Source organism: Pelodiscus sinensis, chromosome 4 (assembly GCF_052426305.1).
Source record: "Pelodiscus sinensis isolate ZL-2025 chromosome 4, ASM5242630v1, whole genome shotgun sequence".
In the NCBI taxonomy this organism is placed as follows: Eukaryota; Metazoa; Chordata; order Testudines; family Trionychidae; genus Pelodiscus; species Pelodiscus sinensis.
This window is the reverse complement of record NC_143055.1, coordinates 59,299,336-59,326,049: the sequence shown is the minus strand read 5'-3', so window position 1 is coordinate 59,326,049 and position 26,714 is coordinate 59,299,336. Positions and strand designations below refer to the sequence as shown.

At 39.2% G+C, this 26,714-nt stretch overlaps 1 protein-coding gene across 7 annotated transcripts in view; it reads right to left on the bottom strand.

The window, feature by feature from the left end:
* SORBS2 (sorbin and SH3 domain containing 2) overlaps positions 1-26,714 on the bottom strand; it is a 258,991-nt gene that overhangs the window by 99,827 nt on the left and 132,450 nt on the right. For 4 of the 7 annotated variants that reach the window (XM_089777891.1, XM_089777890.1, XM_089777889.1 and 1 more), the window contains 4 exons: positions 22,085-22,177; positions 18,747-18,773; positions 16,873-16,997; positions 15,311-15,928 (listed from right to left, as the gene is read on the bottom strand). In XM_089777891.1, coding sequence (XP_089634017.1) covers positions 15,311-15,928; positions 16,873-16,997; positions 18,747-18,773; positions 22,085-22,177 — 863 coding nt within the window. The remainder of the gene's footprint in view (positions 1-15,310; positions 15,929-16,872; positions 16,998-18,746; positions 18,774-22,084; positions 22,178-26,714) is intronic. The other 3 variants (XM_075930311.2, XM_075930312.2, XM_075930315.2) reach the window with 1 other exon arrangement.

The window sequence follows — 26,714 nt, the reverse complement described above, 5'->3', positions numbered from 1 at the left end:
AGCACATTGTCATCTTTATCTGATCCTTCATAACTTGTAGACACACTCCTAAAAGTAGCATATTGAAGACAATACTTCTGGAAATACTGATTTATTGATTTGGACTATGGATCAGGCTCATTATGGCTATATCCAAGAAGTATGAGAAGTTCATCATAGGGCAGATGTTCTGAATATGTAAGATATAGATATTGAAAAACGGTGTGAGCAGAACAAGATAATGATCATGATTTGCTAAATGTTAACATATTCCTCCCCCTTCCCATTAAAAATCTCAAATAATGTGTTTTTTAACATTTGTTTTCATGTGTTCATTCTAAATGGCTACAGGAGATTGCCTTCTGCATAAATGCAAAATGTCAGGCATGTCTATAACATTTCTGGAATTACTATAAAATAGGCAGATAACTACTGTATGCTCTTTGAAAACTGTCACCTGGTATTTCAAAATAAGGTGTTTGGAATGGTGCAACCAAATGACACCAAATTGCTGGCCTTGCTTCAGCAGACAAGACACAACTGAGAAGACTCAAATATAAGTAAATGAACTCATTCTGTTAATATAAGGACAGGATAGTACAGAAAAATCAAGTTACACCCCTAGTCTTACAAATGGGTAAAAATACCTCTTATTTTTAACTATTAAAAATTGAGGCCAAAATTTTGAAACTTGATTTCTGAAAGATACACTCCTAAATCCATATTTAGACACCTAAACTAAATGAGAATTGTGTGCGCTAAGCACTTCTGAAGATCAAGTCAGTTATATAGTGATCTAAATATGATTTTAGGTATTCCATTTCAAAAACTTTGGCCAAACATCATATTTGAATGATTTTTGCAAGGAATTGCTGGAAAACATCATTAAAAAGCAAAATCAGATTGGCAGTTTCATTGTAATAAAACATTTTAATTTACCTTAACTGGAATTCTTAAAAATTACTGAGTGTGAAGTAGTTGGAGATCTCATGATAGGCACTACATGAAAGCTAGAAATTACTATTATTATTGTCATGCATTATTTGAATGGATCATTCATCACACATGAAACATCTGATCATATTTAGGAGCAGTAATCAGAGCTGTGTGTGAAAGCACCAATTGCTTCCTGTGAAATTTGCTACCACAATAATAATGAAGTATTGCTTGTGTGATCCTGACACCCAGTGGAAATGTATGTCTTAGAACTGGTAAAAATTGATTTTCAATAGAAAATTGTTTTTTCAACAAAATTGATTTTTTTTGGTGTGAAAAGTCTGATTTCCATTGATTTTTGTAATGAATTTTGTAAAGAATTTCAGTTCAGCTGACTACATATCCCATGACACGCCATGGCAAGGGACTCCAAAAACTGCACCACCATCCTTCTCCAAAAGAAGGAAACGATGGTGCATCAGGAGAAATATAGTCTGAATATTTACCTGTCTAAAGTGGAGATTGGGAGTATGAAGCACTCAGATCACAGCTCTCACAAATCCCTGCAGCAGCATTTCCAAAACAAATATTTTCATTCTCAGACTTTTGCCAAATTATAATTCTCCACAGGAAAGATACTCATTTTCTGACTAGCTCTACTATACATAGTATGGGCACTGTCAGCCAGTTAAGACAGGGTGCTGAAGAAAGCTTTTAAAAAGTTAAATCTTCTCTGAGAACCTTGTATTATTCTAAAGTCACAATTTACCACAAAGCCTCCTTCTGGCTAGTTGAGTGTGCCATAATAACCCTAAGCTACTAGTTTAGCATGGAATAGTAATTCAATTTCTTGAAAGTCTTCATTTACAGGAGTCTCAATGAATGTTGTTTAAATACATGAAACATTCTCTTCCATTACGCAACATTCTTTTGTGTCACATTCCAACTTCATCTCTCTCATACAAAAGGATTTGTGATGCTTTCTCTGTGTGATGCCATATATCATTAAATTGTTGAGATGGCTGATGGTTACTGCAATTTCAGCCTGTTTTCTTTTTGGAAATCTCTTCTAGATGCATGTGTTCTGCTGAAAAATGTAGCTGAAAGTTAGATGTATGCTTCCTGAATGTGGTGTTTTATCAGTTCCAAGTGAAGAGGGAAAATGCAAATCAAATAAAATAGGCTTTGGAACTCTACATGTGCCTTACTTCAGCCCTGAAAATGAGCTTCATCCAGCGTCTGATTTTTCTCCCCAACATAGCCCTTAGATAAGTCTTTGCCTTGTGTCAGATAGCATCAGTCCTACAGACAGCTACTACTGTACTTTGAGCACTGCTTCTTGGAGCTTGTGATCAGCCAGGGTGTTGGAGTTTTAAGGCTGCTAGTTTTCTTTGCCAGGGCTATGGAAGCTCGCAGTTGCATGGCCCTTTTAGGAAAGCTGCTCAATTGTAAATGAACTAGTACTTGCCTACATTCCTCTCCTCCTTTCTCCTTGTCATTTGCTTTGATGAGTTATTTTGTAAACACTTGAAGAATATGTCTTTTAAAAGTGTTTTATTATTTTTATTCATTTCTGAGCCATAGAGTCACAGATTTTTAAGGCCAGTAGAGACCACTATGATCATCTAATTTGGCTGCCTACATAACAGAGCCCAGATAATTTCACTCTTTAGTAGCTGCATTAAGCCCATAACTTCTGATGAGCTACACCTTATTTTTTGGAAAGACACTTTTATGATAAGAGGAAGAATGGTGCAGTGGGGGTGAGGGGGCTCAGTAAAACCTGGGCTCACTCCTTAATTGATCAGAGATTTCCTGTGTGATCTTGGGCTGGGCACTGATCCTTGTGCCTCAGTAAAATAGGGACAGTAGCACTTCCCTACCTCATAAGGGCACTGTGAGGAGAAATACATTAAGGACTGTGAAGTGCTCAGACATTATGACGATGGGGCCAGAAAAGTATAACTGACATACATGGTTTTGATGTACAGAATTGAAGTGATGATGAATCCCCTCTAGGTTGTTCCAATGGCTCATTATGTCTACTGTTAAAATGTACACTTTATTTCCAGCAGCCATTTGTCTAACCCATATTCACGTTTCATTGTGGTAAAAACCCAGTATGTCTTTGTGCTTCACAGAGAGAGGCCTGATAGGGCCTAACAATGCAAAGAAAAGGGTAACCACATATATAACTAAAAGAGTGGAAAGTGGCTGCCCAGAATGAAACTACACACACACACACACACACACACTTTCTGAACACATCCATCCATCTGCACTACAACATCCATATCTCCATGCATGTGTACACATACATATGCAAACTGTTGGCATGAATGCTCTCCCCACAAACCTTCCATGTATATATGCGCATATGTACCCTATATCCACACCCATTCCCGGACTTATATACTCATATACCCATATAAATGCTTATGTACACACACTTTCATGCCTTTGTCTGTGCACAGATTCATCCTATTGACTCCCCTCCTACCCACCATCCTGAAATATTAAGTTTGAGATCCTTTTATTTTCTTATTTTACTTGTAGCTAATCTTTCACCTTCACTCAATTTGCACTATGTCTTTGGTTAGTATCAAATCTTTTCTGGTTGTCTAGTCTTGTTATCTAATATGTCTGCAAAAAATGTAAATCAGCATAGATCAGCATAAAACTGAAAATTATACTTCCCTGTGCTGCAACATAGAAATACACAAAATGTTAGTCATCATCATCTAATGCCCTTCCCAAGGGAGGGAGGGAAAGAGAAATTCTGTATTTAACCATAACCTTTACAGGCAGCAACAACATTAACCAAATCTGCATCTCATAGTTAGCAATAACACTATAGGTTGTTCCTCCCTTAACCGGGACTCCCTGGTCTGGCAACATCTGTGGTTCAGCACAGATGTTCCTGCACTAAAGAGTCCAGGAAGAGGGCAGGGAGAGGGGTGTGTGTGTGGGGGGGGGGGGGGGTGTGGGTGTGTACACACAATATGCGGAATGGCAGAGATTTCTGGCCCCAGTGGCAGACAGGGAACTCTGGCCCGGACAGCGGGGCTCCAGCCCTATCCCTCTGCCCTGGTCACAGAGCTCCAGCCTCAGCTGTGGAGCTAGGTGCCTGCGGAGCTCTGCCCTGGTTTCACGGCTCTGGCTGAGGCACTCTGGCCCCAGCAGTAGTGGAGCTGGGAAGACTCCTGGGGGGCTGAGGCAGCAACGGGGACAGGCTGGAGAACTAGCCTGGCGACAGCACGGCCATAACGGGAAGGATCTTCCCTGGTCCGGCAAATCCCCTCACTTGGGACCAGTCAGATCCTGAGGGTGCCAGACCAGCAAGGTCCAACCTGTGCTGCAATGACAATGACCCAAATAAATATACTAAAATATCATGTAAGCAATTATGTGCTCTGGCATCTATGGCTCTGTAACAGGAGTGGCCAAACTTACTGGCACATGACAGTCTTCAGAAGTTTGAGAGCTGGAGCAGATTTGCTTAGAGCCCAGGCTCAGGGCTGCAGCCCCACTCCTGCTGAAGCCCTGAGCCCTGGTAGGTGCACCTTATGGGGTTGAAGCCCCAAGACCTTCCTCTCCACTGGAGAGAAGTTCCTACTCAACTACTTCACTTCAAAGCAGATGTCCCAAGCCCCCTTTACCCCAGCCTGGTAGGTGGAGAATGGGAGGATGTAGGGGGCCAGTGAGCTGCATTTTAATGGTAAAAGAGCTGCATGTGGCTCAGGATCCACTGTTTGGCCACCCCCAGTATATAGTTTATTAGCGAGAGCAACAGATCAGATGCCTAGATGATAAATTCTAGCTGAGTCAATGACTTATTGTATGATGTTCACCAAAGCATTTAATCTCATCATACCTTGCTTAGCTGCATATATAACTTGAAAAGTATGTCCTATCTGAAATTGTAAGGCAAGCTTAAGATGATCTTCCCTGAACAAATAAACTACAGTAACATTTCATCCTTGCCTTCAGTACTCTGATAAGGATTCTTGCCCTGACATCTTGTTACTCTGCCTTTTCCTCAGCTATTTCCACGCCCACTTCCACACCACACCTACTGCAGAACTGCCTCCCAATTCTGGTCTGTCAAAGTAACCTTCCTTTATTTCCCCTCAGATCCATCTTAAAGATTCACTTCTTCCATGATGGCCACAAGGGAAGAATAAAAAAATTAGTACTAATAATATTTTATAATTAACAAAATAAATAATAGGAAGTCATCCTAGTTGTTCTGTCCAGTGAGCTACCTATCTGTATTGTGGTCAGTGGAGCTGGAATCAGAGGACCCATGTTTTCTGGAGGGACACCCATGGAACAGGGACCAGTGGATGCAATGATGGAAGCAGCTGATCCATAGTGACAGAGTAATGTACAAAGTTTAATAGAATTTTGGCAGCAGTTGAACTGTGAATTCTCTGGCGTTCAGCAGCTGGTTGCATGCCCCAGATTTTGAAGATACAAACAGCCCAGAGATGTTTATGATCTTCCAGCATGACTGTGAACCATTGATAACTACTCTCTGAGAATAGTTATTCAACCAGTTATGTGCCCTCCTTAGAGTAGCCTATGTTGTATTTCCCTAGTTTATTGATAAGAAGGTCATGCGAGACTGTATCAAATGCATTATTAAAATCTAGGTATATTATGTCTACTGCTTCCCCCTTATCCACAAGGCTTGCTATTCTATCAAAGAAAGTTATTAGGTTAGTTTCACATGGTGTGTTCTTGATAAATCTGTGAAGACTCTTACTTATCACCTTATTATCTTCTAGATGTTTGCATATGGATTCCTTAATTATATGCTCCATTATCTTTCCTGGCACTAAAGTTAAGCTGACTGGTCTATAGTTCCTGGGTTGTCCCTATTTGCCTTTTTATAGATGAGCACTATATTTGCCCTTTTCCAGTCTTCTGGACTCTCTCCCATCTTCCATGACTTTTCAAAAATGATGCCTAATGGCTCAGATACCTCCTTAATCAGCTCCTTGAGTATTCTATGATGCATTTGATTTCACCAGGCCCTGCTGACTTGAAGACATCTACTTTTTATAAGTAATTTTTAATGTGTTATTTTTCAGTTTTAACTACTGAACCTACCCAATTTTCACTTCACTATTATTAGACAGCCAATCACCACCAAACTTCTTGGTGAAAATCAATACCAAGAAGCCGTTAAGCACCTCTGCCATTTCCACATTTTTTGGTATTGTTTTTCCCTCTTCATTGAAAAATGGGCCTACCCTGTCCTTGGTCTTCCTCTTGCTTCCAATATTTTTGTAGAATGTTTTCTTGTTACTATTTATGCCTCTAGCTAGATTGAGCTCATTTTGTGTCTTCGTCTTTCTAATTTTGCCCCTATATACTTACGTTATTTATTTATATTTATCCTTTGTAATTTGACCTAGTTTCTACTTTTTATACAACTCCTTTTTGATTTTTAGATAATTGAAGTTCTCTTTGTTAAGCCAGCATGGTCTCTTGTCTTACTTCCTATTTCTTCTGTGCTGGGGAATGGTGTACTCTTGCACCCTTAATAATGTCCCTTTGAAAAACTGCCAAAAAGAATGGCAGAGTTAGACTGGAAGCAACTGAGTTGAGACGGTGCAGTCCACAGGGTTTAATAAAATTATTTGTTCTACTTCCCACTGTGAGAATAAAATATATAACACTCTTTGGTATTTTGCTCAGTCCCTCTTCCAAAGAACGTAAAGGCATACAGTGTTTGTCTATTTTGTCTTGTACAATGCTCAGGACATTGTCAGTCATTAAATATTAATGTCTGTATTTTCTGAAACTATACAAAAACATTTTTAGGAATTCCAAGTTTATTTTCCTATGCAAAAGACTCACTTATATAATGCTATGAAATGTTCCTCCCCCCCAAAAAAAGAGCACAAGAGTTTTAATTCTACCAGGACATTGAATCCCACTGACTATATGCCTACTACCAAACAGGAAAGGACACCTTGTTTTTGCAGACCATACTCTATGCACTTAAGTCCAGTTGTAGAACAGTGAGAGACAGACACAAATGTAGTCTTCAGTAATACATTTTTTAAATTCCTAACTCACAGGTGATAGACTAATAACACTTTGTCAATCCAGAGCAATGTCTCTCAATGCTTAACCAAACTCCCTGATTTGCTATCCCCCTCTGTTGCTCTCTTTTTGTCTGTAAACAGTATGGACACAAGTAATGTACTTTCTCTGCAAAGGTCAGCTCTTCAGAAATCCTGACTTCTCTATTAAGATGGATTAGACAATTTTCCCTTTAGATTTTTTTTATCAGTATCCTATGAAGCAGTGGTATCTTTCAAAAAATTCTACCAGACGAAGACAGTAAGACATGTAACAACAACATGACACCACCTGAAATACAGGCAGTCCTCGGGTTACATGGATCTGACTTACATCGGATCCCTACTTACAAACGGGGTGAGGCAACCCCGCACTAGCTGCTTCCCCCCCAGCAGACCAGGGAGACGCGAAGCTAGTGCCCCCCTTCCCCAGCAGACCAGGGAGATGTGGAGCGGCTTTTCTCAGCAGACACCTTAGCTTGAGAATAAAGGACTGAGGGAAGTGAGGTGTGGGAGAATAAAACTGAGCTCTGGAGAAATATTTGGCTAGAGTTTCCCCAACAATATGTACCAGTTCTGACTTACATACAAATTCAACTTAAGAACAAACCTACAGTCCCTATCTTGTACGTAACCTGGGGACTGCCTGTACTTCTCTTGTTACATCTACATATTTTTGAAGGATTTAACCTTTCTCTAAGTAGGCGTGTTTATGAAATGTCATTCAGTGAGTCACACCACACTTCTGCTTGCTCTTAAATTCTAGCAGATGATCCTTGAAATGAAGTGTGAAAAAAAGTACAAACAGAAGAAAACTTTGATATATTCTGGCTTACAGCAAAACTGTTGTGCATCACTCAGACAATATGGAGCTGTCTCTTATTTATACTCATCATATTTTTCCATAAAATGTGACATCACGTGTTTTCAATACTTAGTCTACACTATGCCTTTCATTCACACCCACGCCCACCTCCACTTCACTCTCCTTCACATGCACAAGACTAACTGCAGGATTTTTCAATGCTATTCAGGATTCCTGTGGGAGCTTTGAACATTGCCAGTGCTCACAACAAGTTCCAAAAGTGTGCGAGAGGGACTTAATCTGATGAGAAACAATTTCAACATAGCACCTATGATATATATGCAGGAAGCTGTGCCTTTATAGTTCAAAATTTTATAGAACACACAAGTTTATTGAACTTGTCACTGTACTGCATGTGCATGGGGGTTGTATGTCTCTCACTTTCCTGTCATCTATAAAAACACTATAAGGTCTGGTTGCACAAGGCACAGGGTGAGATCCTAACCTGAGTGAAGTCAGTGCAAGATTTGTCACTGACTGAGCCAAGATTTTACCCATACATTATCTTACAAGTATATTTTTAACATCAATTTCCAATAGCAATACAAGTCACTTTGCCTCCCAAAGCAAACTGGAGCAGAACTGATTTATACAATCCCTCACAAAGGCTTGTGTCTCAATTCGACAGCAGTACTATATATGCAGCTGGTGAAACTCACACAGTTTATGGAGCCTGACTAACCACCAAGTATGCCTAATGGCAAACTTTTGCTGTAAAAAGATCAATAAATTAATGAAGTTTGAAAAGCTCATTATCTTCTGGTTAGCCCCTGGAGTCATTCTGAGTTATCAATTTAATAATGAGGTTATCACTTGGCTGACAAATGTAAAAGTGTTGATATAAAATGTTTGGATTTCTGGAAGGCATTTGAACTGGTACTGTACAATATTTTGATTAAAACATTAGACTATAAAATAAACATGGCACAATAAATAGATAAAAAGGTGGCTAACTGAGAGGTATCCAAATGTAATTGTAAATGGAGAATCATTATTGAACAAGTGTGCTTAAAGTGGGATCCCACAGCAAGACTGGTTCTATGTAGGGCTGAAGAATTAAATCACCCTTTTAACTAATTATATCTACCAATATGACATTATGTAACTTCCTGAATTGTAACCACTTTTGGATAAATTTGTTAGTAGCCTGTTAAGAATTATCTTGTAAGAATCTGTTATTGTAACTTTTTTATAATGTATCTAAAACCCTTTTAAACTGATAATACATTGTAACTAGAAATAACTTCATATTGTATCCGAAACCCCATTTTAAACTCTGCACTGCCTTTACTCTGCTTAAAGTTAAGAGTGTGTCTACAATCTCATTTAGAAGTGTGAATGTGGGTGTGTGTACAGAGATCAGTCCCTGAAGCCAACCTGCCTGTGTGACCAGCTGCTAGCACTGCTGAATGGCTGAAGAACAATGCGAGTAAGCCCTACAAAAGAACCCACTGAGAGAGAGAGAGGGCACGTCTAGACTGCCTGCGGCTTTCGAACATGTGCAAATTCAGGGAAAATTCGGCACAATATGCAAATTTGCACGAATATCTTCTTCCGATCCCATTTTCGGAAGAGCTTTTTTTTTTTTTTTTTTTTTTTTTTTTTTTTTTTTTTTTTTTTTTTTAAAGCAGTCTAGATGCGGTTCTTTTGGGGAAAAAAACAACCCTTTTCAAAAGAACCCTATACACCTCATTTTTTTAGGAAAAAGGGTTCTTTTGAGAAAGGTTTTTTTTTGAAAGAACAGTGCCTAGACTGCTTATTTTCTGAAAAAACTTCTGAGAACAGCATCGGAAGAAGATATGCAAATTCAGCATGAATTTGCATATCTTCTTTAGAAAGTCATGGGCAGTCTAGACATGCCCTGAGACACAAAAAGCCCTGTCAAGGAAAGAAGATCCAAGTCCCATCTGTTGTTAACTGAGGACTCATCATAGTCCCTGGGGCAGTGGGACAGAACAGGTTCTATGGACTAAAACATATAAAAAGATGGGTGCAAAACTATAGAATTGGGTCATCCTCCAGGAGGACTGATGTGAACTGACACAACGCAGCTCCCCTCCTCATGTGTAGATCACCTCATGGAATAACATGAGTAACTGAGGCTGGTGTGTATACATGTTGTGGATAATCTAAGTAGCTAGGGATAGTAGATGAATTCTGCCTTCACAATAAAAATGGCATATTGCCTTATTCTGCCCCCCTCCAAAAAAAGATTCTGCTAGTTCTATTTCAACCAGAGTAACACCTATGCTATTTAACATGTGTATTAATGACCTATAAGAAAAAAAATATTGTCACTAATGAAGTATGAAGATGATGACCCAGAAATTGGGGAAGAGTTAAATAATGAAGAGCACAGTAATCTGGATTTCTTGATAAACTGTCTGCAAATAAACGTGTATTTTAATATGGCTAAATATGAATGTATTTATCTAAGAACAAACAATATAAGCCATAATTACAGGAATACTATGTTCAGTTTTGGTACCCAAAATTCAAGAAAGATGTTTATTAATTGGACAAGGGTAAGAGAAGAGACACAAGAATGATTTAAAGTATTAGAAAAGATGTCGTATCTCCATCTATTTAACAAAGAGAAGGTTAAGATAATCTGTAAGTGAATACGTATGGAATATTTAGCAATTGGCTCAAACTCTGGCAGGGAAAGGCATAACATAAGGTTGTGGTGGATTCACCATCACTGGCAATTCTAAAATCAAAATTGGATGTTTTGCTAAAATATTTGTTCTAAGAACCATTTTTTGGGAAGTTCGGTGGCCTGTATTATATAGGAGGTCAGACTAGATAATCACAGTGGTTCCTTCCACTTTGGAATTCATTAATCTATTATCCAACAGTTCTCAAACAATGGGGTTAGCCTTCCAAGAGAGCTGCAAGCTGTGTAAGTTTTTTTTTCTTTTTCTTCTTTTTTTTAAAAGAACTCTGGCTGTCAGCCCTGGTTGGCTGGGGCTTGTGCAGAAGAGTCGCTCACACCTTGGGGGTGGGGATGAAGGAGACAGCCAGAGCCGTGCTGCCTTGGGACTGACAGCTAGAGTCCTGCCATCTGGGGGCAACCTGTTCTCTTTCTAACCCACCCTTTCCCACCTCACTGGAAGGCAGCCTAGGGCTCTGGCTGTCAGCTCTGGGGTGACAGCAATAGTGCAGAAGTAAGGGTGGTAATGGGGCACTAAGTCTATTGTGAAAAGAGATATTAAAAAACATCACTTTTCACATTGTCATCCTTACTTCTGTGGTGCTACTGGACACCCTGGGGCTATGCTCATCAGGAGAGAGTGAGGAAAGTGGAGCATAAATGACTACAGACACAAAGAAGGGAAGGGTGATCAAACAAGTTGAAGAACCATTGTAGTAATCTAATACAAAACTCAGAAGAAGCAAATATAAGACCGTGTCTCCATACTGTGAAGCAAGGAGAAAGCAGAAAAGGAAGAGGGTAGACTTATCAGACCAATATAAAATTACTGGTTTTATGCTGATATTCTAAGTTATTATGGTTAAATTTACTTATCTTCTGGACAAACATTATTATGAATCACTTGGATACAGACTATTTAGTGCAATATGTTTTTAATGGTCTGAAGGACTTGCAGAGTTTAGGAGAGGTTCTTCCATTTACCTAAATGAATACATATGATGCATCAGATATTTAGCAGTGTGAGCACCTACAGTATAATAGTGAGAATAAAAATGTACAGGGGCATAATTTGTAGAGTCCACATTGATACATATTCCCCTGCGTGACAGTATTTTTGAATACATATTATAAAAGTGATAAAAGTTTACGGTACGTTTCTGTCTCTTACAGTTTTTTAGGTTTAGTTATATCCAGTGCTTTTTTTGTGATGGTACTGCCAGGTACTCAGTACCCGCACCTCCAGATGCAGTACAGGCAATCCCCGGGTTACGTACAAGATAGGGACTGTAGGTTTGTTCTTAAGTTGAATTTGTACGTAATTTGGAACTGGCGTCCAGATTCAGCCGCTGCTGAAACTGACCAGCGGCTGACTACAGGAAGCCCGAGGCAGAGTTTCTCTGCCCCGGGCTTCCTGGAATCAGCCACTGATCAGTTTCAACAGCGGCTGAATCTGGACACCTGGGACAGAGCAGCTGGGGCGCTGCTAGGTAGGTCCCCGCAGTGCCGCACCTTGGCGCTGCGGGGACTAACCCGGCAGCACCCCAGGTGCTCTACCCCAGGTGTCCCCAAGTCAGCTGCTGCTGAAACTTATCAGTGGCTGATTCCAGGAAGCCCGGAGCAGAGCAGCTCTGCCTCGGGCTTCCTGTAGTCAGCCTCTGGTCAGTTTCAGCAGCGGCTGACTTGGGGACGCCTGGGGCAGAGCAGCTGGGGTGCTGCTGGGTTGGTCCAGTAGCGCCGCTCCTTGGCGTTACTGAACCAACCCAGCAGCACCCCAGCTGCTCTGCCCCAGGCGTCCTGATTCAGCCGCTGCTGAAACTGACCAGCTGCAGCTGAATCAGGACGCTTGGGGTGCTGCCGGGTAGGTCCAGTAGTGCCGAGGAGCGGCGCTGCGGGACCAGCCCGGCAGCGCCCCAGCTGCTCTACCACAGGCATCCGCGAGAATAGCTTCATCTGCTGGGAGGGGGGGCGCACTAGCTGCGCCCCTCCCCAGCAGACCAGGGAGACGCGGAGCAAAGCCGCGGAACCGCCCACACGCGCCGTGGTCCCGCCGCCCGCGTCCTCTGTGGCTTTGCTCCACATCTCCCTGGTCTGCTGGGGGCCCCTCCCCCCAGCAGACCAGGGAGCCGTGGAGCCACTTTTCTCGCCCCGGATGATGCGGGCAGCGAGACCGCAGCGCGTCTGGGCGGTCCTGTTGCCCGCGTCCTCTGGGGAGAGAAAAGCCCCGTTCGTAAGTACGGATCTGACATAAGTCGGATCCGCGTAACTCGGGGATTGCCTGTACTAGCACTTCCAGTCAGAACTCAACAACTTTTCCCATGGAGTACCAGCACTTTTTTTTTTTAAACAAAAAAAGCACGGGTTATATCAAATGCTGGTAAAAGCTCTGGCTCAGTTTCCATTATTTTTCCTGACTTTCTTCATTATTGGAATCACCTAAACTGTACTTACTCACTTGGATAGAAATCATGAACTCAGAGCCTGACACTGTTAGAAGTATCAGCAATAAGGTATCAGAAATAACTGCAGAAGTGAAGTATTGGTGACTCAATGTACTAATTAATACCTATTACTTATCAAGAGTAACTACTTTCTAGCCTAACCTCGTACAATCTAACAGGCAAAGTTGAAGCCAAATGCTCGAATTTAAGAGAGCTCTGCATCTAAGACTCCAGCCTATATCCGCATAGCCACAAAGGTACCACAATCCTGAGCATATGGGTTGCCTAAAAAGAGCAGTGAGAATGATGCATTCAAAGCCAAGCACTTAATATTGTCCTCAATTCCCTCATATCCAGATGGATGTGGCAGCAATGAAAATCACATTTTTAGAACTTGTGTGGCAAATTACCAAATGCTGGCATTCATATCTAATTTTTTCATTACTGTGGAGAGGCTGTGATTCTGTGCAGAAACAAAACTGTCATTCTGCCTTGCTGAAAAACTATACCAAGGTACTAGAAAAACTGTACTAAGGTACAGGTGGTACCTCCCTTAACCAGGATTCCCTCTTCCGGCAACATCCAATCCATCTCTTGTGCACAGGGCAGCTATAAGTTGTTTGCCTTGCTGAAACAACTTCATGAGCTGACAAGTACAGAAAATTAGCATTGCTGGAAGCCCTATTGGCTCCCTGAAGAGGAAGGGGATTTGATGGAGTGGAATCACACCAACACGTTGGTAGAGTTGCACTTACAGGAATCATAAGAACATAAGAAGGGCCACACTGGGTCAGACCAAAGATCCATCTAGCCTAGTATCCTGTCTTCCAACAGTGGCCAATGCCAGGTGTCCCAGAGGGAGTGAACAGAACAGGGAATCATCACAGGATTCCTCTCATACCAACCATTTCAAGCCTCTGACAAACTGAGGCTAGAGGCACCATTCCTACCCATCCTGGCTAACAGCCATTGATGGACCTAATCTCCATGAATTTATCTAGCTCTTTTTTTGAATCCCGTTAAAGTCCTGATCTTCTCAACATCCTCTAGCATGGAGTTCCACAGGTTGACCATGCGCTGCATGAATAAAAACTTCCTTTTGTTTGTTTTAAATCTTCAACCTGTTAATTTCATTTGATGACCCCTCATTCTTAGGCTATGGGAACAAGTAAATACTTTTTCCTTATTCACTTTTTCCACACCAGTCATGTGTTTAAAGACCTTTATCATATCCCCCCCTTAGTCTCCTCTTTTCTAAGATGAAAAGTCCCAGTCTTTTGAATCTCTCTTCATATGGGACCCCTTCCAAACACCTAATAATTTTTGTTGCCCTTTTCTGAACCTTTTCTAATGCTAATATATTTTTTGAGATGAGGCAACCACATCTGTATGCAGTATTCAAGATGTGGGCGTACGATGGTTTTACATAGAGGCAATAAGATATTCTCTGTCTTATTTTCTATCTCTTTTTTTCAAAGATGCACCAGGAGCCTATTCCTAGTATAGCGATGGGAAACCTAGGCTAGTGAGTGGGCCACATGAGTGGCTCTTCTTCATCTTAATGGGCTGCACAATTGTGGTAAACAAGTCTTCTGCGATAGGGTAGTTTTCGTACCTAGAATTTTCAGGGTGTGCTGAATGAAATGTAGCTGTGCTTTGATCGGATGCAGAGGGAGTGCATGGCTCTTACAGGCAATGTTGTGTGTAATCAGCACACATCTCACATTACATGCCCTTGCTTTACATGCATGTCACTTTAGTAATATTGGTAGGAAAATACTACACAAATGGAAACCAGTGGAATCTGGCAACCCTCAGCATGGACAATGGTAAACAAAATGTCTCTCTGGCCACACATAGAGCCCTAATGGGCCACAGGTTGCCCACCATTGTCCTAGTAGGTTCCCACTAGTGACAGCATGCTACTTTTCCCATCAAGCAGTGCCATTTAAGGGGTGCATCACCAATATAATTATTAATCACATTTATTATTGTAGAGCTTCAGGGCCAATCAAGAACACAGTCCCAGTTTTCTAGTCACTGTACAAACACAGCTCAACTTTCCTATTGTGTATAATTTTACTATCTGTACAATATGAGGAGTCAGATAATGTACTTTCAATATGTAATTTAAGCTTACCTCCCAACTTAACCAGGGCCAAACCTTTTTGCAATACCCTTTGAAAAATAGTAAATTGTTCATTTCTACTTTGAATAATGCAGCAGGTAGTTTTACCCAGAAAACAGAAGCTGTAGCCATGGTAATGTGAGTATACTAACTAGAAAAGTGTTAAGTGGTTCAGGAAAGATCTAAAAAAGAAGATGGAAAAGTTTAATATACCACATTGCATTCTGTGGACTGTGCAGAAGGAGGAGCTGTAGAGTTTTGTCCCACATCTTTTGGAGGCATCTTTGGAGTGTCTGGAGAAAGGCCAGGTGGATGTTCTTGGATTTCAGGCTCTGCTTTATTGTCAAGGAGGGGAGCTATCTGAATGGAAAGAGATGCTGTGTGTATCTCAGGCACAGGGTTACAGGTAGGTGAGACAGGCCTTTGTGGAAATACTGGCACTTCATTAGGCTTGGGCTGTTGCTGTGAATTACTAGGAATATTATGTAGTGGGTCTTGTGTCCGAGTTAATTTCAGGGTAGACACTCTGCGTTTTTGAGATGATTCTCTGTGGCCTTGAAGAGTAGCACTAATGCCAGCTACTACTTTTGTGCCCGCGCTGGAGACCATGGCAGGTGGTTTAGTGATTGTTTGTGCATAGGACACACTTGTGTTAGATTTTTTAGAATACATTGTACTCTGGATAGCCTCCTTATTAGTATAATGGACACTATCTGAGGGGAGTTTTTTAGTTGGCTTGGTTGTTATTGACTGGAAATTAATTTCATTGTTCTTGGGATTGGTTATTCCTGATCTACAAAAACTTTCTTTTCTAGTGGGTGGCAGGGGTGCCTTATTTGCCAAAAGCATCCACACACAGCAAAACAACATTGAAGGAGAAACAGAGAGAAAGTAAATGTTAGCAGGAAAAGTAACTTGAGTTAGACCTGTAACTTTAAACAAAAGAACCAGGGCCTGATCCAAATTCTATGCAATACAATGGAAAGACTTTGGATCAGGTACTGCATTGTCCCTGATAATAGCATTGTATTTTGATGTCTAGAAAAACCACAGATTCCATTTGTTATTGGAAAAAGTGAAAATTGTGATCAAAACTGAGTCCACTGTATCAAATATACTCTATGCACTGACATTAGTTTGAAAATTATATTTTTTTACAGAGATTTAAATAGTTCATATAATATACTCAACATATAATTTTAGCTGAAAAGCTACTATTTATGAGTAACATATGTATTACTTTCAAACTCTCACACTTTTAAAGGTTTTGGATTAAAGTAGTAATGTGAATATTCTTACAAATATGTTTCTAAATTAAGCCATATTATTTCATGGCATTTTCTATAATTGTTATATAGTTTAGCAATGTCGGAGAAAAACAGTAGTTCTGGTTATTCTTAAATTAATGTAATTCAACTTTATAACCAATTCTTTATTTCATAAAGAATATATTGCTTTGCAGTGTAAAATACTAATCTATACCCTTTGGAGTCCAAATACTTAAGGCTTTTGATTTAATCTGGCCTATTGTTATTTGCATATAGCCTTGCTCTTAGAAAATAGTTGGCTGTGTTACTGAACCAGTAGACTTGTATTCTGTATAGTGTATGTTTATGTGTACCACAAATCAGATATTACAACATATAACAGATACAGATGCTACCAGCAAAACATCTGGATAATGCACCATACAACATCACACCAGCATGTAATGCACCTCTAAGCTAACACTTATATTTAATATCAAGGATGCAACTTTGTGTGTGAAGGTTTACCTGAGTTGGTGACTTTTTTTCTTGTAGGTTTGGTCGGACACTTCTAAAGCCTTTAGCTGCAAGAGATGAACTACTTGTGTCTCCATTCAATGTCTCTCTGCTTCCATCATTATAAGATGCCCAAGCTTTTGTGAGGGAAAAAATCAAAACAAAATTTTGGTAAACAATCCCTAAGTATTTAGGTTAGTATAATAAATCTATTTAACAAATGGTTGAAATTACAGCTTTCTAGAATTACTACTGTCAACAATATGTACAGCTAAATGAGAATTAAATGGATAACCCTGAAGCTATAACCTCTCAAGCTGTGATTTTGTCAGCTAGATCAGATGCATCATTATTACTTTGCTTATATTTTGATAGCTCCCACAATATTTGTGGATTCATAAACACATAGATTTTAAGGTCAGAAGGGACCTTTGTGACTTTCTAGTCTGACCTACTGCATACATCAGGCCATAGGACTTCCAGACATTCTTGCTTCAAGTCCAATAGCTTTGGTCAAACTATAATTTCTCAGAAAAAAAATCATCTATATTTCAAGTGTTCCAGTGATGGAGTATCCACCACAATTGTGGTCAATTATTCCAACAGCCTTTTTTATTTCTAGTCTGAATTTGTCTCCCAACTTGTAGTCATTGGATCCTATTATACTTATACCTTTTAGTTTCAAGAGGCCTCTATTGTCAGATTTCTGTTCTTTGTAATCTAGTCATTGTCCACATAGAAATGCATTCCTTACCTGAATATCTTATAGACTGGAAGATTAGACAATGGATGGAGGAAAGGGATACAGAAGCAAACAGGGTTCTTAGGGAAATGATTGGGATATGTATTTGCTGTACTCAGAAATCTTCAGTCTCATTGAAATGCCTGAAGGTGAATCAGTATATTGTATCCTTCTATCTGAGTCAGCTTTTAGCCAACACTCCTATATTACACAGCTGTGCTGCAGGAAATGCTGTTTTTTGGATGAGACCTAGATTTGAGATTTTAATCACTGGTAATTATTAAAGATTCATTGGCACTTTCTCTAAGGATGTGTGTACACTTGCACCCTAGTTCTAACTAGTTCTAACTAGGGATGCAAATGTAGGCATTCGAAACAGTCAATGAAGCGGGAATTTAAATATCCCGCGCTTCATTAGTTTGATCTTGCTGGCGTGTTACTACGATCAACAGCTGTTTCGAAAGTGAAAGTGCGTGCAGGGATATGTTAGTTCGAACCAAACCCCTTGGTTCAAACTAATGTTACTCCTCAAAAAATGAGCGTGCACTTTCACTTTCGAAAGAGCTGTTGATCGGAGTAACGCGCCGGCGAGATCATGCTAATGAAGCGCAGGATATTTAAAGGATATTTAAATCCCCACTTCACTGACTGTTTCGAATGCCTACATTTGCATCCCTAGTTAGAACTATGGTGCAAGTGTAGACATACCCTAAGAATAGGCACTAGATGCAGTATTCTGGCTAAATTCCTCCCTGTATTTGTTCACCATAAAATTTCAGTTTGATAAGATGTGCAGTGTTGTGATGCATTCTTAAATCATTTCTGCATTTCAGGCTAGAGGTGGCTGCACTTACGGTGAGCATTCGGTATTATGTGTCCCATAGAGACAGGAGCAAAACAGATTGTATGGCAGATACGATATCGACTAATCGTTGGACAAAATTGCCCTGGAAGCCTACACATCACTTCAGACTGAGGTTTTAGGTACAGGTTTCACACTGAGATAGTTTGCAAAAATCAGTAAGGTTCATACAGTGCACTGGGATCCATTTGGATGTATGATGCTATAAATGGAAGACGGCTATAATTCATACATGGACAATACTAGTACATTTATACATAAATAAAATAATATTTTATTTACCTGAATCTGGAGACTGAGAATCAGGTCCTAAAAAAGAAATAACCATATCAGTGTGTGCTGGAAATTAAAATACTACAGGTAATTGTGTCAGTGTTTTTGGTGATGGAACAGCACGCTGCATGTGACGCTGGGCCTGGCTCTGCATCCCCTGCACACTCAGACCACACACTGACTTTGGGATGATTTTAAGATGTGCAAGGACTGGAGGACTAGGTTCACAATATACTTTGATAAGAATTTTTTTTAAAGACAGCAATTTAGATTAAATTGTAGTCAGGTGGGTGATATTTTGATTGATGTGTGTAGTGCCAAATTTTGTACCCATTTAAACACACACTGACTCAGTTAAGTCACTAGGGTAAATAGGTGTAACATGGTCAGAATTTGATAAATACCTTCTTTCCAAGTTAAGCTTTTTTTCTTAATAATAAAAATCACTGTTCCTAACAATCTTTAATCAATCTGAGTACTGGGCTAATTAAATAAAGGTATCTGAGAGAATCTAATAGAAACTCAAGGATAATTGAGGTGGTGCTTTTTAAAGTCTGCAGCAGTTGCTGCTGCTACTTAAGACAATTTAGCCATAAGGTCACACACTCCATGAACCTCCACAGCCAAATTAGTCTCTTAACAGACAAATTGATTTTAATCTATATATCATCATCATCGTTCTTTTTTCCACAACTTTAATTGCCTATGCTCTGGTATGCAAGGATATTTTCTAAACGAATCACCACTGCGTTTTCTTTGTATTGAATTAAAGATAATTTCATAGACTATTTAAAAGAAGCTGATGTAATTGTGCCTGTAGAAATTAATCTAATTTAAGGAAGCTCAATGGCAATTGTTATAGTCTCAAAAGAGGCAGTTTTCCATTTTGCAGAAAAAACTTAGTTTCTTATAAATTTTCTCTGATGTACAGTTTGAAAAAATGCTATAAAATATGTACTATTTTATTGAAATGACATATTCACAACTTGCCCTCTGTTACCTATATATGCACTTCTGAATATTGCCCTGTAAGTAACCAATGTTTATCGCTCAATTAAATTACATTTTATCAAGGGTTATATTGTACATTGACAATTATTACATTGTGACTGTTTAAAAAACACTGTTATATCAAACAGGGAATACAATAAACAATACTGTTGCTTGGTTTTCCATATTTCTCTATATTGTCTTCTTAAATCTAGATACTAGAAGAAATTACAGTGCTTTAAGAGATCATGGAGAGGCTTCATTCAAAAACAAGGAGGCCATACATAGGTGATGTGAGATTTTTGAATGGTGCCAAAACGTAGGATATGACAAGACTCCTTTAGAATATTTGGCAGACTCAAAGATAAAGACATAAATATCTTCAGTATATTTGCATGGGATCTGTTTGGGTGTGTCATTATTAGATGGACTAAAGGTGTACTAATTTGAAAAGTGTTACGCACATTTATGGAATTCTTTTTCCTTTTGAAAAAATGTGTAAAGACGATTCATGAGTGACAATCCAATCCAATAGGTTAATAATCCACTAAATAAAATTATCTAAATAAGTACTGGCACTATGGACCATCACTACCTTTATGAACTATTAAGTATAATAAATAAAACATTTTAAAAGTCTCAGTTTGCATTTTTACATGATAAACCATGCTGGCTTTGCAAGAGGTGGTTTGGAATAATATGTATTTTCTAAAGTCAATAATGTACACACACAAAATAACCCCCTAAAAGCACAGTTCTACTACCCTTACTCACATTGACTACCATGTTATTATGCAAGTAGTCCCACTCATTTCAATTAGATTCCTGTTTTTATGGAGTAGATTCTCACATCTGAAGAATCCATATGACATTTACAAAAATAAACTTTTCCGATTTCATATTTATTTTTAAGCTAGTCCACAATGTAGACCATCTATAAATAAAGTTAAAAATACCATAACCTGTTTGTGCACTGGAACTGTACAAATAGTCTAAAACAACTGCTCTTTGTTTCCTGTGCATTTTATACTCTCCAGAAATGCTGGCAGGCTGACAGTTAGCATAGCAAGTTTCAGCCAAGAGTGAAATTTCATGACCAACCTAGTATTTATCTCTCAATACTGAGTTTACACTTTCTGACAGCCCTTTAATCAGACCTGTACAGATGGAGACTCTTCAATCCAATGTGCTAACATGCATTCAGGATGAGATGCTATGTATTTGCTGAAGTAATATCAATTTGGTGACAAAACATGGAAGCTACTTCCTTTGAAAACATGTTGAAACATCAGTATATCTTATGATAAACTCCTAAGTGTTGTGAGAAATTGGCATTCATTCTGTAAAGAATGTTTACAGTTCTATCCTCAAGGTTTTTGACAATTTCTTCTAGTTGAATGACCAAAATGATGCAGTGGAACACTGAAGTAAATAATACCTCAGCCAGACCATCATTTTATCTCTCGTTCACTCACTCTTCTGCCTCTTTTGTGTATTACACTTATCTGACATGACCACTGAATGCCATATTGGTGCCACATGCTCACATGTGTTTTAAGCTAGTCCACAATGTAGACCATCTATAAATAAAGTTAAAATACCATAACCTGTTTGTGCACTGGAACTGTACAAATAGTCTAAAATACATGCAGTTAGGTTTCTGCTCTATTTACACCTGGCATGTAAGTTACTCTATCATTTAATGGCTAATAGCCACGCATTAAGTTTTACTTCCTTAAACTTGCTCTCAATACCTTCCAACAATTAAGAAACAGTTTTGCCTCTCTATGGAATATTTTCTGTGATTTCATGCTGATTTTTTATTTCTAGAAACATTATCTTGAAAATAGGATTTTTTGCTTTGTAAAAGTTCATTTGGCGCTATTTTTTCCCTGCAACTAAAATTATAATTTTTGGCTTGTGATAGAGAAAACAATAGTATCAAAAACTGGGAGCAGAGAATTATAATTTAACAGTTCTTAAGAAACAAATCTCAGTTTTCATCTATGTTTTCTTTTGAACAAAATAGGGGACTAAGTGGAGGCAGGTGCAAAGATTGGGAAAATACCCAAAATACTTAAAATAGAGACACAATTTTTAAATTAAAACAGGTGTTCAAAATTTCCCATGAAGTTTTATCTATTCTTCAATGTCTACTCTATATAGTCAGAGAAAAAGTATGATTACATCTTCAGAAACAAAATATGTTCAGCAATTTCCACAACATAAAACATACACCTTGCCAGTAGAATAACCATTTTGGTTACTCTCCTTCTGCTTCTCACAGGATAATTCTACAGAAACATACAATGTTATACAAAGCCATTCAGAGGCAGTGTCCCACTGATTAGTTATACCTGGAGCCAATAGGTTTGGAGAACTTTGAACTCTCTTCACAGCTGTTAACATGACAGACATTGCAGCACGTTTGCGAGCACACCCACCGCTATCTGGAAGCACAAAACGACATAGACACAAGCCAGGACAAAGGAAGCAAGCACATGCAACACATTATATGGTGTGAGATGCCAAGTATACATTAAAAAACACATGCAGTTAGGAATTGCTCTATTTTATAAAACCCATATATTAGCAGAATACACTTTAAATTTTAGGAGCTCTTGATATCTAATTTTGTAAGTATTCAATAATTAATGCATTGTGACAATATATGCACTATGGTTCCAGAAGACTGCTTCTGTATAGCTAAGGCTATGAGTTGAACTCATGAAGTCTGTGATTTCATGTGATCTCTGCAACTTTAGCCTTGCACTGCAGGACTTGAGCTTCCATGACTTTTTGTTTAGTCCTGCCCTTGTCCTGTCCATGACTGATAATAATTCACAACAAATACCTCACCAAGATGAAGGATTGAATGCTGCATAATATTTGACAATAATTAGCACAGTGAAGCCATTTTACTGTATTTTTCACAAGCCAGGCTTATGTTTTATTACATCACTCAGTGCTTTTGCACTGTACTTTGGATTTACAAAGAATATTTTCAACACAAGTGACAAAAATTGCTCATTCTTTCCATGGTAGGGAAGAGGAGGGTGGCTATTTCCCTGTCCTTATTCTGGCAACTATACTTAATGGAAGAGTGATGGTCTTCCCTCTGGAGCCCAGAAATATCCCGGCAGAAAAGGGTGGAGATTAATGCAAGGTGCTCTTTCCCTATCATGACTGATGAAAGTTCAGGACAGATCTAAGATCTTTGTGAATACATTAGAACACACAATTGTGGAATTAGGGGAAAATAATCTCAGATAATCCTCTTCTTCTCCATTTATTCCCCTCTTCTTTCTGTCCTACTGACTGAGAGCTGAAAACTATGGAGATTCTGTGCCCACTGGCACTGTGTCATGGTTATTGGCAGCAGTTAGCATGTCAGGGGATTGGGCCTTTCATTATGGGCAATCACCTCTCTCCATCATATTTGCAAAAATAGTTCCGAAAATATTTGGTTTAAGTGCTTCTATTTAGAATCAGCTTTGTCTCTACTCTTTGCTACTACTAACATTCTTTATTTTATTCATTCTGGCTGAAATTTTCAAACATCTAAAGTTCAAAGGACCTAAACTCAATGGCAGTTGCATACCTTAAACCCCACTGGAAAATACTGCCCTACAATTTTCACAACAGCTCTGTGACAGACATAAATGCTATATACCTATGTGAGATTATTATATACAGCAGTTGTGAGTTGAACCACGTGGGCCTCTTTAGCCTAGGTCAAAGGGTTAATGCTCCAGGTATTTGTAAACTGGCTTAGACATTCCAGGGAAAATATCTGAGTGTATTGGCATTGGATCTTGTGGCATGTGTGTTGAATGTTGGTGATGCTATCAAATATCTGAGTTGTTCTCCACTGGCTTAAGCTTATCTAAAGTCACTTCCAGTTCTGAGGCATAAGGCAAAAGGTCAAGTGATTAAAGTCATGCTATCAGTGCAATAGCCTTACACAATGTATTGCTTGGAATTATTCATTAATATTATGCATATGAAACAGAGGGAAATGGCCATCATACCTGTACATTTCCTGAAATTACTGACATAAATATCAGAGATAATTTGCAAAAATATTTTCCATTCTTGTACTTCCCCCCTGCTAACATGAGATGACAGATTGCACTGAAACTGCTTAGAGTAGAATTCAAAGAGGAATACAGTAAACCTTTATTATTTCATTGTACCTTAATTACCATATTGTATTCATATCTATTTCTCTTTAATATGAAATTATTGAAAGATGTTAAAAGGATGCTCAGTTGACTAGCAAATGTCAATATAGTCTGGTATTTGATTTGGTTGTTGTGATGGGATAGACTAAGCCCCAAGGCCCCCTGCTGTAGGCTGTGTCATAGCCTACGCCAGAAAAGAGCAGCAGACAAGTCCTCCAAGCTCTCTGGAGCGGTGTGTGAGAAGTAGCCAATGAGGACCCAGCAAGATCGTATAAAGCACTGGGACAGAGACAGGCAGTTCCTTGCTGGAGCTGTAGGAGCATGGATGGGCTGAGCCGGAAAACCCTGGACTAGATGGTGCAGCCAGCAGCCGGAGAGAAGAAGAAGGAGCTCTGAGTTGGGAGCTGGGACTCCATCTTGGACAGAGCCCTGAGGTAAGGGTGAAGATGGCAAAGGGCCACAGAGAAAAGCCCCAGGGAATTAGAGTAGCAGTGGAACTTGGAATGAATGGACACAGAAGACAGAGGCTATCTGAGACCCAGAGTAGTGGGCAAGCCTGGGTGCCCCCAAATTTCCCATTAGCCGCTGGGATGGCAAGGGGGGAGAGGCCTGGATATTGAGGCATCCCAGAGGCAGGGGCGTTGGGACACTGCTGTATTCTGGAGCAGGAAGAAGCAGAGAGAAAGAGTGCAAGTATATGCATATGGGTGCTCACAAGAGGAGAGTGAACCTATTACAGTTGTGTTGTTACATCATAATCAAATGTAATACCAGCTTTATTGTAATTTTCTAGAAGCACTTTAATTTCATTTCAGAGCAGGAAAAAGGGAAATAGAGATATAGACTGACTGCTGTTGACACCACTCAAGAATGAGGCAGGCTGGACCACTACTTCTCCAAGTCAAAGTCAACGCAGCAAATCATTACACTATGTCATTCTGAACAAATATTTCAAGAAACACTATCCCAACGTCATTCCCTACATAACTTACACTCATAGACTTTATGGCTAGAAGGACCATAATGATGATCAAGTCCAACCTCCTGCACATAACAGGACACAGAATCTCACCCACCCACTTCTGTAATAGGCCCATAATCACTGGTTGAGCTACTTAAATCCTCAAATCTAGATTGAAATATTTCAGGCTAGAAAGAATCCACCATTTGCACTCATTCAAACCAGCAAGTGACCCATGTCCCATGCTGCAGAGGAATGTGAAACCCCAGCATCTGTGCCTTCTTACCCAGTGGAAAATCCCTTCCTAACCCCAAATAGATTCATCAGTTAAACTTTCTGAGCATAGGTTCATGAGGCACCAGAAAGGCATCTGGGAAAGAATTCCATCCCCCAAAATCTTGGAGTCAATGGAGTTATATAACAGGTCTCTGTTTCACCCAATATCTAATGTTGTGGTTGACATTCTCTCTTACATATCCCATCATCTATAGGAAAATGTATGCTGTGCAATATAGAGTGTGTGTATATTTATATATGACATACACCTGTATAAACATAGACATGTTTATAGGAACACACTGCATATATACATAAGCAATACTGAACTAGATTATTGTCTAATGTTGAATTGAAATACAGTACAGATATCCTATATTCTACAGTTTTGTGTCATGTTAGATTTTTAGATATTTTTGTTTTATTCATCTTGGAGCTAATCTTGCAATACTTGCTCAGGAAAAAAAACTGCTATGGAAATCAACAGGAATTTTGTCTGAGTGAGGAGTGGGGGAATGGTTACATATGTATGACTTGCAAATTACACAATCTTCAAACAGCTCAGTCTCATCTTCTATACCCTACATTACTCCACCTCACCTGCATCTCAAAACTTATTTCATATTGCATCACCCCTCAATCCTCTGCTCTACCAGACAGCCGTAAACATTTTAAGCACAAATGATTCTGCTTATGGAATGCTCACATTTGTGGAAGAATTCTGAACAAATGTATTTATAAAAAACTAAGTCTTTGCAAAGAATTGGTGGAAAATTAAGCAACTGATTCAAGTCAAAGTTTGATGTAAGAAAAGGGATATGGAATTCTCATCACTTTTCATCATGTTCTTATACTGGATATTAAGAATTGTAGACAAGTTGAAGAGAGTGACATTGAATATTCTAGAGTTATGCTCTTTAACTTATGCAGATGACATTGTATATCTGGCAGACATGTTAGAATTCATTCATTGGAACTCTGATGTAGTTGACTTAGATTTACAATAAATGCCAAGATGAAAAAGTGTTTGTATTGGAAAAATATTGAAATGGAGCAGCAGTAAAGTTGTAGAATATGTAAATCTTATGAGTATCTAGGAAGTTTGATCAGTGCCAACATGTTCATCAAAGATAAAGTTAAAAGGAGATGTGCTTTAGCTACAGGTTCCACACAGGAGTTGATGTGCCATTTGTTTGGTACCAAAGTGAAAACGTAAATCATTCTACTAAAAGTACAGACATCAGAAGGCTGGAGGTGGTAGAGATGAGAATTCTTTGAAAGATGGTCAGTAGACTGTGAAATGATTTGAAGACAAATCAATAAGTTAGAAGGAAAGCAGAATGTCAAATTATGGTACAGCATTAGCTGCAATCAAAAGGATTACAGTAGCTGGGACACTGAAGAAGATAAATGGATGATATGCCCAAAAATAATGAAAATGCAACAAAGGTCAGACAGATCTAGAAGCAAATGACCGACTAATGGTAGGATATTGTACACAAAGACATGAACAGGTGGATCTTAATAGAGGAACAAGCTATCAACAGAAATGAATGGTGATGATAC